Genomic DNA, 13,477 nt, shown 5'->3' on the forward strand with positions numbered 1-13,477 from the left:
GGTGTAGTTTCCCAGCATCAAAATGCCCTTGCTATGCTTGGTGAATCCACCATTCTGTGTGAGGAGACAAAAGTCACATCTCTCATCATGTAAACGGATAATGACAGATATGTTTTCCCCCTTGTCTTTGACATTTAGTGCATGGTATGTGGACCTGCAGCTAGAACTGTGGATTTTTTTTTTAATACATAGACTAATTGCTTGTCCTTTTATTTTTTAAAAATTATTTTTATTTTTCAATTACAGTTGACATTCAATATTATATGAGTTTCAGGGTTACAGTGTATCTTAAAGCAATTTACCCAAACAAGCAGGGACCATCTAGAATTCATTGCACTTGTGACATCGAGTGTCCAGTGGTGGTAGTGGCTGTACTGCGTCCAGACGGTTCCTAAAAACGACCTTAATTATGATACAGTAGCTTGTATGGCTTTGCTAATTACCCCTTGAATGCAGTCAACCCAGATCTATCCTTTATGGTCTGGCCTAGCTCCATCAGAAACAGAAGTCTGCAAAGGAATCTGAGAAGAGGAAAAGGGGCGGGATGAGGCATCCCAAGACCTAAGGGGAAACTCACTGAGAGCAATCAACTCATGGGCTCAAAACCCTGTGATCCATGGAGCAGCGGCAGCTGCTAGGACTCAGACGTGCTCATTTAAATGTTGGCTATTAGTATTTCTGATTACTTAAACTTTTTTTGGAATAACGAATAGGCATCAGATTTACAAAACATAAACCCATCCTTTCAACACGCATGCAAGAGCTTGGACCCTTGCAGCCGACTGCATTGGTTCACATTCTGATGCTACCGCTGGGCCAAGACACTTCTCTTCTTGGGGCTTTGTGTTCCTCTGTCGACAAAGGGAGGACAATAGCACGTACCTCACGAGGCTTAACTTAGACAATCCGTGCAAACGGTAGCCCCACACGGGCACCTGGGGAAGGCTCAAGGGTGAACGCCATTAGAACAGCCCTCAGTCTGTCCTACAGAGATGCTGTGATTCTGTCCCAAGATGCTTTCAGGCAGGCTCTACAGGTTTAGAGTCCTGGGACCTCAGGACTAGAAGGAAGGGCCCCCAGAGCACATGCGGCCGACCCGCCGGCGGGTGCATGAGGCCGGCCCACCTCAGAATTGCCTGTGGCTTCGCCTTCCAGCGGCACTGTCTCTCCAGAAGGTACTGCCTTTAAAAAACAAAACGAAACAAAACAAAAAAACAACACAGCCACGACAAGCAGCCCCCTGGTGGACACTCGGGAAACCAACTCTGAGCAAAGTTGAGGAGAGGAAGCCTTCTCCTCAGCACCGACTCCGAGCTCTCCGCTCTCGCTAGCACCTGCGCAGGCGCAGTAAGTGGGCGGAGCTGACGCGCGGCTGGGGCTAAACTTCCCGTGAGAAGTGCGCGTTCTCGCGGGAACTGCATTCAAAAAGCCGCGGCGCTTAGCCGGACGGTAGGTGTGCGCGTCGGCTGAAGTTTCTGTGGCAGGAAGAGTTACCCTCAGAAGCCTGGGCGCCGTGAACTCGCCGGGAGCCGCCGCCGGCAGCAGCTGGGGAAGGGGTGCTGGAGGTAGGGGTAAAGGGCCTGGAGGGAAGTGCGTGTGGCGAGGAGCGGTGGGGAGCGGCGCAGAAGGGCTCCTGCGGGGAAGAGAGGGCCCTCGGAAACCTGGGGCCTGGATCTCGGCCGAGGGCGTAGGCCGGAACGGCTTCTCCCGCGGAACCCTGAGTCCTTGTCCACCGGGTTCCGAGTCGGTTTCAGTTTTCCGTTGGGCCGCCTCGCCGCCCCCCGGGGATGCTGCCTGGACTTGGAAGGCCTGGGAGGCCGCCGGGGCCTCCGAAAGATAACAGACACGAGACCTGCGCTGTCCGGGATGAGAAATGCTGTAAATATGAAATATACAGTGGATTTCCAAGACTATAAAAAAGTCATATTTCGTTAACAAAAACCACATTTCGTGTTATGGTTACATGTTGAAATGATATTTGGGATGTATTGGGTTAAGGAAAATAGTATCCAAATGAATTTCGGTGGTATTTACCTTTTTTTTTTTTAATGTGTCTGCTTGACAATTAAAAATCCCATATGTGGTTTGCATGATATTTCTGTTGGACAGCGCTGCCCCAGACAGCTGCGTGTCCGATTCTCCCCTACCTGCTTTTCACAAGCCATTGGCCGATTTAACCTTCTCAAAACCCCTGTTAGGTCGATGTTATTGGCCTTGTTTTATGGATGACAGGACAAGACATTACATAAGATGTTGTGGTCCATGCAGCCAGTGAGTAGTGAACGTGGGGTAAGGCTCGGCAACCGGATTGCCAGGGCTTCCAGTCTCCTCAATGCTTTGTGCAGGCCATGCTTCTGCGGGGCAGGACGGAGAAGTGGTTGGGAGCTGGCCCAGCTGTGGAGCTGGACCCCCCTTCCCGTCTCACTCAGCCGCTTACTAGCTGATAACCTCTGCGCAAGTTACTTAACCTTTCTGGGCCTCTGTTTGCACATGTGTAAATGGGGGAATTACCTTATTTCATGGGGTTGTCGGGTGGATTAAATAAGATAAAATATGCAAAGCACCAAGCACAATATCTGGCACATATTAGCTGCAGTTGTTATTCAACCCTGGCTGCCTCTCTTTGCAGATGGATATTTAACTCTTACGCATTCATCTACTGAAAACTCACTTCTTCGGGGAAATCTCTCTTGTCCTGATCCCCCGCTACCCAGGTTGGGACAGTTCCCCTGTGTTGTAGGCTCAGATAGTACCCTACAGCTCTCCCTGTTGCACTTAATCACAGTTTTAACTCTACAGTTATTTGATTTCATGCCTTTCCGCTCAGAGACTGTAAGGTTAAAAAAGATAGGGCTCTTGTCTAGTTTTGGGTCACCATTGTGTTCTCAGCAATAGCTCAGTACTTGATATATAATAGGAATTCCAGCAAATCCTTTGAGTGAACGAGAGCTAATGTTTTGGCTTCCGTGGACATTGCTGGCTGGTTCCAGTTTTTCTTTGGTAAATTTTAACCCAGGACTCTCAAGAGAATTAAATGAGATAATGCATTTGAAGCTCTGTGCCTGGCAAATGGTAAATCCTCAATAAGTATAAATTATTTTTTAACAGTCAGCAGCTGGCCCCATCATGTACAGGCTTTGGAAAGGGCTTGCATTTCAAAGCAGTAACTGCCAGCCCTGCGAAATGTAGGCTATTTTTCTTCTCTTCTAAACCCCTATATCTCCTCTTTTATCTTCATTCTTAATGACCTTGCTTCCTAATTCACAGATCAATTGAAGTGGTTAGAAGGGGACTTATGCAGACTCCCACCATTATATTTACATACTTATCAATGTTTGTAACTATAGACTTCGCTTTCCCATACTTTAGATGAAATATTCATGCTTCTGTCTAAAATCAGTTCCTGCACATTAGACCTCATTCTCTTTATTCATCACTTCAGCAGTTCTCCATGTCTTCTGTATTATCACTTTTTCTTCTCTCCTGGATCTGTCAAATAGCATAGAAGCATACTGTTAAATTTTTTTAAAATTTCTTATTTTAATAAATTTTTCTTAAAATTTTTGTCTTTAAAATAAAATACGTTTGATTTTTGCTTTCCCTCCAGCCCCTGCCCCATTTATCTGTTCTCCTTTGCAGCAAAACTGTACATACTGTCTCCTGTTCTTCTACCATTCTTTGTCCAACTCATTCCAATCAGGCTTTTGCCCCATCTCTCTACCAAAACTGCTCTTAGGGTCATGATGACCTCTGTGAATTCAAATCCACTGGCCAATTCTTAGTTCTCCCCTTATTTGACTTGGCATTTGATAGAATTGGTCACATGTACCTCCTTAATACACTTTTGTTTATTGGCTTCCAGGACAACACATGATCTTGGTTTTATTCTTCCTCACTGGTCATACCTGAATATACTTTTCTTTCTTCTTTCCTGTCTCTTACCAGGGCTTATTCCTTGGCCCTCTTCTCTTTAATTATGCTCATACTCTGGTGATATCAAGGTTCAAGGATCTATGCTAATAACTCCCAAATTTATATCTTCAGCCCAGATCCTTCTTCTACTCATGTAGTCAACTGCTTACTTGACATATTTCATTAAATAACACTTAAGCCCCTGATTTTCTTACTCACAGTTTTCAGTGCATCAACTGATGGCAAATCTATTTTACTAGGTGCTCAGGCCAGAAGCCTTGCAGGCATTTTTGACTTCTCTCTTTTTCCCACATCCCACATTTCTTATGCTAATAACTCCCAAATTTATTATCTTCAGCCCAGATCCCTCTTCTACTCATGTAGCCAACTGCTTACTTGACATATTTCATTAAATAACACATAAGCCCCTGATTTTCTTACTCACAGTTTTTAATGCATCAACTGATGGCAAATCTATTTTACTAGGTGCTCAGGCCAGAAGCCTTGCAGGCATTTTTGATTTTTGACTTCTCTCTTTTTCCCACATCCCACATTTCATTTTTCAGAAAATCATGTTGGCTTTACCTTCAAACTATATGCAGAATTTGACCATTTCTCACCTCCTATGTGGTCACCCTCGTGTGAGCAGTCATCTCACCTGGTCTTTCTGTATCCAACTTGCTCCCCTCCAAACTGTTCAACATAGCAGCCAAATGACCCTTTTAAATATATCAGATCTCTATTCCAGACTTTTCAATGACTCTCCATTTCACCCAGAGTAGAAACCCAAGTCCTTACAATGGCCTGATCCTACCTATTTTTCTGCTGTTTAGTCTTCTGATCTAAACTCTATCTTGTTCATTCTTTGGGCTTCCTTCCGTTTTAGGTGCTATCCTTCTGCCTGGACCATTCTTTTTCTAAATAGGTACACTGGTAATTCTCCGCAAGGGCGCTTTGCTCAGAAGTCACCTGAGGGCCTCCTCCCACCCCAATACTTATTTTAACTTTCATCCTAGTAACAACACGCCCACCTCTTGTAAATTCCCTTATTGTGTTTTTCCCCATTGCTACTTTCTAATTATTATGTTTTAATTAGTTCTAATTAATTATACTATGAAGGCAGATATATAATATGACATATTGTCTTCTCCCACTGGAAAGTAAGCTTCATGAAAGAAGCGCTTTTTTTTGTCCATTTGACCTCTAATATATCTGAAGTGTCCAGAATGGAGCCCAGCATATAAGGGAATCCAGCAATATTTGACTACATTGACTGGAGAGATCAGGGAACACCTTAATAATGACGTGTTGCTCTTTGAAGGCAGCTGAATTTGAGTCTGGCCTAAGAGGCTGACACCAGTTTGGAAAGGATGTTAAGTAAGGTTGAGTTAAAGTGAGATGTTTCTATATATATTTAAGTCTTTGCTTGAAAATCTAAAATGACAGCAATGCTCTTTAATTACGCTGAACATGGTTTCTGTTTGCATGCCTTCTTACAAATAACTAGGAAGATACTAGTGAATCTGTTTTCAATAAAGCATATTTAATGTGGCAAATCTGATTTGTGCAGGAAGTTAACAGTGTTGTGAAAAATTGTGAACATGATATTCTTAAAATGCCTCTTCATATGTTTATTAGAGTAGTTTCTTTATTTCTTTCATTCTTCTCTTACCTTGATTGCCTGTATAAAGATATAATTATGAGACCCACCTTTTCTTAGCATTTAAGAAAACTTAGCACACAACTAAATAGTTTCCTGATACAGCAATTCTTAGAAGCAAAATTAAATATATTCATCATTTTTTGCTCTGTTTGATTCGGTCTCAAATCAGGTAATAAAATCTTGAGACATTCTTAGAACAAGACCAAAAATGTGACCACTTAAGTCAGGAAGAGCCCAGCCGATGTGGCTCAGTGATTGAGCGTCAACCTTTGAACCAGGAGGTCGTGGTTCGATTCCTGGTCACATGCCTGGGTTGTAGGCTCGATCCCCAGTGTGGGGCGTGCAGGAGGTAGGCCATTGAAGATTCTATCGGTGATGTTTCTCTCTTTCTCTCCCTTCCTCTCTGAAATCAATAAAAATATAATTTTAAAGTCAGGAAGAAAATCTTTAATACTGTGTTTTTATATGGCAGTGGTATTGAAATATATATGTAACTATATTTTTAAATTTTTATTATATGGAGTTTTTGTTTAAGCTTAAGTACTTTTATTTTCTCTGTTTACAGTAGACTAAAAACAGGAAAACATTATGGAGGCAGATATAATCGCAGATCTTCGACGCAAGCTCAAAGAGGCTGAAGAAGAGCGACTAAAAGCTGCACAATATGGTTTACAACTGGTGGAGAGCCAAAATGAATTGCAGGCACAATTAGATAAATGTCGGAATGAAATGGTGACCGTAACTGAGGTAGGACTCTAGACTCCTCTGTTTATAAGGGTATACTTAGCTATTGAAAATTTGTGCTGTCTAGCAATTATTGTAAATATTATTTTTATTCTTTTCTGAAGATTTTAGATCTAGTTCCCACCCACTCCCATCCCCAATAAAGAGGAATGAACTAAATGAATTCCTAATGTTCTTTCTGACCCAGGGTGTTCTGACTTTGGAAATTAAGTTATGATTGCTCTCTTCACCACATATTAGATTTTAGATTTTGTTTTGTCTGTACTGTTCGTAGGTGGCTTCGCTTGTTTCATAGCTTTGGATGACATCTAAATGCTCTATGACACTATACCAAGTCCTTAGTTCTCCACTAAAGTCTAGACTATGTACTCAATTGCCTGCTAATGGGCATCTCAAACTTAATATAAACAGAAGAGTTGGTTTTTCTTGCAATTTTCTTTATCTTATTCAGTAAATGTAATAATATTCATCTAGTTGCCTGAGCCAGAAATGTAGTAGTTTTACTCAATATATTTTTTCACCTTTTTTCTCATATTTAATCCATTAGTAAGTTCCAGGAACTTGACTTACAAAACATTTCTTTATGCTATTGCCACTCTAGTCCAGACCACCAGCCTCTCTCCCTAGGCTAGATTATTACACTAGCCTTCCAACCAGGTTGCCTGATTCTCTCATTTCTGTTCATACGACTCACTCTTTACTTAGCAGCCAATTGGTCATTGAAGAATATACAAAAGATCATGTGACAGCCCCTCTACAAACATACACTGGCTTCCAATTATATTTACAACAGAATCTGAGCTCCTTACCTGCGTTTTCAGATCACTGTGTGATCTAAGCCCTGCCAACCTTTGACCTTATCTCAGACTACTTTCCTTTGTTCTTAACTGTACTAGTCCTGCCTTATGGACTGTACACAAGCTGTTGCCTCCATCTGAGTTGTTCATACCCCACTTGCATAGATTGAGTTCTTAACCTTCTGGTTTCTGTAAGATGTCACCTCAGTAGAGATGCCTTTCCCTGACTATATAGGTTGTCCCCCAAAATGCATACACACACTTTGAATAATTGTAAAGGCAGTGTTTACTAAAATACATTGTTTTAAAAATTGAGCTATGAGATGTTAAAATGTATATACCTGGTACATTTTTTGGGGACAACCTGTATATTGTAAAGCTTCCACCATTCACTCTCTTAATTCTCTGTAGTGCTAATTACCTCCAGAGTAAAAGCACCATGAAAGAGGACATTTTGTCTGTCTTGTTCACTGTTTTGTTACCAGTGTTTGGCACATATTTATTAGAAAAGGAGTAAATCAGTTTTATTTAGTATATGGTCGGTAACATGTAAACTGATCTCAAATTTTAAATGTAGCAGGTAAAAATAACTAATAGCAACTTTTGTTTTTTAATTTTCTCTTTTTATTTAATCTAATTTTATTTCGTCTTACTAAAAAATACTTTTATTGATTTTTAGAGAGAGAGGAAGGGAGAGGGAGAGAGAAACATTGATGTGAGAATGAAACATTGATCGGCTGCCTCCTGCATGTCCCCTACCAGGGGTGGAACCTGCAACCCCAGTATGTGCCCTAAGGGGGAATCAAACTGGCAACCTTTCCGTGCACAGGATGACACCCAACCAAATGGCCACACCAGCCAGAACTTTTAAATCTTATTTTTTAAAACTTGTTGAAGAAGTTTGAATTGATGGCCCTTTTATCTTTAAGCTTTCTTGTCAGTAAGCAAAAGTCCAATTAAATACTCCTTTCATCTCAACACTGTGTTAATTCAAAGAGTCATTTGTGAACATTCCTTAGAGAACTACATTCTAAAAAGTAAGGGCTGACTTAGTATTTCACTTTACCCTTAGTCCACTGTTTTTTCATTTTGTTCAGAGCCACAAGTAGAGCATATCATTATCAAACCAAGTAATCCTCACAAGGAAAACTTAAGTGGTATTAAAAATTTTTTTTTCCTAGCAGAGATTACTTAACACACTGATATGCCATGGTATACTTCTTACTTCCTTGAGAAGGTTTCAAAGCAATTACCATATCCCTAGAATGTACTTGAATATAGTCTCAAAATACTCCTTAGGGAGATTTTAATTTTTTAAGATTGATTAGCTACAAAGTTATTCCAGATTTAACATGTGGTTGTTGCTTAGAAAACAGCAAGTGTATAAAGCAGAAATGAAACAGTTGAAGGTGAGAACTGCTTATATGTGATGGCTTGTTATTTTTATGCAATTGAATTGTAATTGAATCTGCTTTCAGAATTATGAGCAAGAAAAATATACTCTTCAGAGAGAAGTTGAGCTCAAGAGTCGAATGTTAGAAAGTTTGAGTTCTGAATGTGAAGCTATTAAACAAGATCAAAAAATACACCTGGAGAAATTAGAAGAACAACTGAGCAGAACCCATGGACAGGAAGTGAATGAACTAAAAAACAAGGTTTGGATATCTATGTATTTCAGAAGAAAAATGATCCATGCTTATGCAGCAATCTGTAAACTTTAGGTGATGAAGATTTTTCTTAATACCATCTATGCAAAATAGCTGAGATCAAGAAGAGCTCTATGTTAATATGAGGCATGGGAACACTGTGAAACAAGAGTTTACCTAAGGAATTTGTATAAATAACATTCTATTAGTTAAATACAATTATTTAATTTTTGTAACTAGATATTTGTTACAGAGTTTTGGTTTAGTGACCAGCATGACCCTTTTTGCTTATAGTGGATAGTATGGCAGCCCTCTTCCAGAAAGACTAGTCCCCTAGTTTTCACTACAATTAGTGACACACTCTGTAATTCCACAACAATTTCTTATAAATGTGTGTACATCAGAATTGATAATTTATAGTTTCTTTATTGAAGATAAACTAACATATGATTCCGTTTTTATAACAACTTCATAAGGGGGGTACCATTATTACCTCCATATAACAGTTGAGAAAACCATTGTTTAAGCCTACAGAGTAAGTTGGACATAATTACAGAGCTAGAAAGTATCAGTCAAGATTTGAACTGAAGCTGATTCCCAAGCCTGTGTTGCTGCACTTAGTCTAACGGCATGTAATACTGGTTCCATTTCAAGCATAAATACAGAGTAAATGCTTGTTCAGCGAGTGTCCATTCCCTTTTGACACCCCATCTACAGAGTGCCCTCAGGTTACTTGTAAAGAATCCAGAACTTTTATGATGGCTCCTCTTTGTATAGTCCATATTTTTCAAAATCCTCTCCAGTAAAACTTGTGTGACTTTTGTCCTGATTTCTCAGAAGTCTGTTTTCTAATTTTCAGTGTTTTGTGTGGCATCTTTTAAGATTTTTCTCTATTTGTGTACTATCTATACTATTACTTAATTTCTCATTAAATTCCTTTTTAAATATTTTCTCATTTTAAAGTAATAATATCAGTAAAATGGCATGTTTTAACTGGTAATATTTTTTTCTAATATGCAACACAAACATAACTATCAAAATATACTTTTGTGTAATGCTTAGAATCATCTCACATTCCACTCTGGCAAATAGTAATCCAGCTTGTCTGGAGCTAATCTTAGTTGAAACACCAATGACTGATAATGGTGCTTTTTCTCCCCACTCCTGAGTGTTGTTTTCATTTTAGCAGTATTTTTCATTATCTGCCCTAAACAAAAAAGTAATCTAGAAAATATTCAGAGATTGAGGCAAGGCCAATTATAGAGATGGCTTTTTGGTGGAGCAATTACTAAATCAGCCAAAAAATATTTTCAGTCTTACTGAAGTTCTCAAATCACTTGCCATAAATGTGGAGCTTTATTTGTGATCTTTCATTTATTTCCCACATGTAACCTATCAACAAGTTCTAAGAGTTTGACTTACAAAACATCCATGTATACCACTGCAACTGTAGTTCAGGTCACCATCATCTCTCTCCTAATTACTATGCTATCCTGCGTCTTTCACTGCTGCTTATACCATTCATTCTTCACACAGCACCAATGCTATCAGGAATCCAGACCTACCCTGATTACTTATATAGACTTATTTGTATATTTATAAAACAAGGCATGCCACTATCTTAAAAGATACCTAACCTTGGCCAAATAGGAAGCCCCAACAGTCTCATCATGCAGTAAGTTTGAGTCAGTCAGTGATGTTTTTCAGAAAGATGGCCATGTTTTCACATAAATCATTTAGTTGAAATTTTTATTTTACATTATGAAAGTAGAAAAGGGAAAACAAATCAAGCTAAGAGGCTGTGATTTTTTTAAATAGAAAATATATTTTAAAAATATATTCTAAGAATGTTGAAACCCTATTGACGATAATTCAATATAGATGATAATCATAACCCTGAACAATAAGTAAAAGCTTTTTATTGATAACAGGAACCCTTTAGTGAATGCTAGGCATGGTGCTACAGTTTTACCTATGCAATCTCAGTTGAGAGTTGTGATGGTAGGTACAATCATTTACCAGTGTTACATTTGAGGAATGAAACTGACATAAGTTAAACCTAGACCTGACCCTAACACTTCACCCTTCTGCTCTAAATGTTCCCTGTAAAGGTATGTATTCTTAGTCTTCCAAGATTTGAAACTATGACATTTTAGAAAGGTATTAAATAGTTCTGTTTAGGTCGACTATCTTCCAAAGTAGTTATCCTGCAGGTACAAGGACAATTTGTACTGCAGTTGTATGTTCTGATGATCTTCATTTACCTTTTGATTAAGATTGTTTTTGTTTTGTTTTTTAACTTTAGTTAGAGAAACTAAAAGCGGAATTGGATGAAGCTAGGCTTAGTGAAAAGCAGCTGAAGCACAAAGTAGATCATCAGAAGGAACTCCTCTATTGTAAATCAGAGGAAATGCGGGTAATGTCTGAACGTGTGCATGAAAGCATGTCTTCAGAGGTGCTGGCTCTTCAAATTGAACTGACAGAAATGGAAAGTATGAAGGTAATTTTTATGGCACATATGTTCTCAGGTTTTCTTCCCTTTTTTTGCACATATTTTACATGTTTTTGTAATCCTTATGAGCTAGTTTTAAGGCTGAATTATTTTTTGGCCTTTTATCTAGCTAAAGAAGTGTTTTACAGAGTTTTTAGGGAGATTAGTTCATGCATAATAAAGCTTTACATTAAGTGATTATGTAAGGCAGACTTTATCGTTAGATTAATGAAACCTCCGGAAGAATTTAGAGACATTTACTCTGATCCTAGTTTGTATCATTTAAAAAAACCCCAATATGAAATGTTGGTCCCATGGAAGTTAATATGCATATGAACGTAGTTTTTTCATTGCAGGCTAAGGATAATTAAAAATTAAAGCCTTAAATTCATAGGAAAGAAAGATAGTCTCTAGAGCCTTTTTTTGTTCTCTGCTGAAAAATTTATTATTTCATTATGCACGTTATAAAACCTTTAACTAGTTCTTTAGTTTTAGGTGTGAATCATTGCTGATAGATAAACTGAGCGGCTGCTAAATAAAAGATTATTCAAGAGTTTCCTCTTTTTCAATTCCTATTGAATAGACCACCCTCAAGGAAGAAGTGAATGAACTGCAGTACAAACTAGAACAACTAGAACTTCTTAATTCTAATCTAATGCGCCAGGTCGACCGGCTTACAGAAGAAAAAGAGGAGCGAGAGAAAGAAGCGGTTTCTTATTATAATGCCTTAGAGGTATTATGATTGCAGTAACATCTTTTCCAATTCATAATAAGTTGTTTTCTTGCTAATCTAATCTCTATTAGGTAAGTTGTTTTCTTTTTAATTTAGAAAGCTCGTGTAGCAAATCAAGATCTTCAAGTGCAATTAGACCAAGCACTCCAGCAAGCCCTGGACCCCAGTAGTAAAGGCAACTCTTTGTTTGCAGAGGTACTTACAAACATTCCATTGATTAAATTGGCATTTCACTTAATACAAGCATAATTACACATGTTAATATTTTCTAGGTGGAAGATCGAAGGGCAGCAATGGAACGAAGGTTTATCAGCATGAAAGTCAAGTATCAGTCACTAATGAAGCAAAATGCATTTAATAGAGAACAGATGCAAAGAATGAAGGTATGGAATTATCACCATCAAAGGTTTATTAAACCAAAGGTTTATCAGCTTTACATGTACAGATACATCAAAGAAAGCATCTTTTCCTTCAATGAGTGTACTTACAAAGTTATTTTTAGAACTGCATGATTTTAGAAAATCGGTATTTTTAAATTGAGCAAAAGATCCATTTATGTTTTTTAAAATCCTATAGTAAAGATTTAGTTGTATATTTAGTACCCATTGGTTGTTTGATTTTGTAATAGTTACTCACTAGCCTTACCAGAGAGGTATAAATCTTTCTTTGTGGAGTGGAAAAGGAAGACTTACATGATTTTATTTCTTGCTGTTGGTTTGGTGTCTTTTTTAGCATAGTCCTGAGATTTCTGCTTCAACTAAAAGTAGTTCTCTCTTCCTTTAGTTCTCCCCCAAACGCTTATATATAGGGTAAAATTTGAATTGCCTTTCCTTACAATTCCTCAAGTCAAGCATATAGGCCCTTTTAAATTTAACGGTTTGTTAGTCATCATATTAGGCAAATAAGTGGTAACAGGAAAACATGTAGAAGTTGGAAAGATTTCAGTATTATACCAGCCTTAGAGTCCCGATCCCTGATCTGTATGTCTAACTGGGCTAAGATAGTAATTCAAAGACTGGAAGGCTTCCTGCCTTTTGTTTAGGATAATGAGATCTACCAAAGAAATAGGAGACCTTGATTAAACCTTGGTGTTTGAAAAACTTGGGATTGATTCCTCATTCTGTCACTTGCTAGCTGTGTGACCTTGGTCAAGTATTTTTACTTTTCAGAGCATCAGTAATCTAATCTGTAAAATAGAGATAATAGAATCTGCCTCCTAGAATTGTCCTGGAGTTAAATGAAAGCATAGAAAAATTCTTACATGGGGCTTGGCAAATAAGGAAGTACTACTTAATAAACAACAGCCTTGGCTTTTATTTCTAAGACTTTTTTTTTTTTAAAATAAACATATCTCTTTATTGATTTCAGAGAGGAAGGGAGAAGGAGAGAGAGATAGAAACATCAATGATGAGAGAGAATCATTGATTGGTTGCCTCCTGCATGCCCCCCACTGGGGATCAAGCCTGCAACCCAGGCATGTGCCCTTGGCCG

The 13,477-nt window shown here is 38.5% G+C and overlaps 1 protein-coding gene across 3 annotated transcripts in view; it reads left to right on the plus strand.

The window, feature by feature from the left end:
- The window catches only part of SPDL1 (spindle apparatus coiled-coil protein 1), a 28,349-nt gene that overhangs the window by 2,898 nt on the left and 11,974 nt on the right, over positions 1-13,477 (plus strand). Inside the window, exons 1-7 of one of the 3 annotated variants that reach the window (XM_005860356.2) lie at positions 1,406-1,565; positions 6,141-6,322; positions 8,595-8,771; positions 11,068-11,262; positions 11,837-11,986; positions 12,083-12,181; positions 12,259-12,369. In XM_005860356.2, the coding sequence (XP_005860418.1) occupies positions 6,164-6,322; positions 8,595-8,771; positions 11,068-11,262; positions 11,837-11,986; positions 12,083-12,181; positions 12,259-12,369 (891 nt within the window). In that variant the 5' untranslated portion in view covers positions 1,406-1,565; positions 6,141-6,163. Of the gene's footprint in view, positions 1-1,405; positions 1,566-6,140; positions 6,323-8,594; positions 8,772-11,067; positions 11,263-11,836; positions 11,987-12,082; positions 12,182-12,258; positions 12,370-13,477 lie in introns of those variants that run through there. The other 2 variants (XM_014534865.1, XM_014534866.1) reach the window with 2 other exon arrangements.

This window comes from Myotis brandtii, unplaced genomic scaffold (assembly GCF_000412655.1).
Source record: "Myotis brandtii unplaced genomic scaffold, ASM41265v1 scaffold1338, whole genome shotgun sequence".
Taxonomy (NCBI): Eukaryota; Metazoa; Chordata; class Mammalia; order Chiroptera; family Vespertilionidae; genus Myotis; species Myotis brandtii.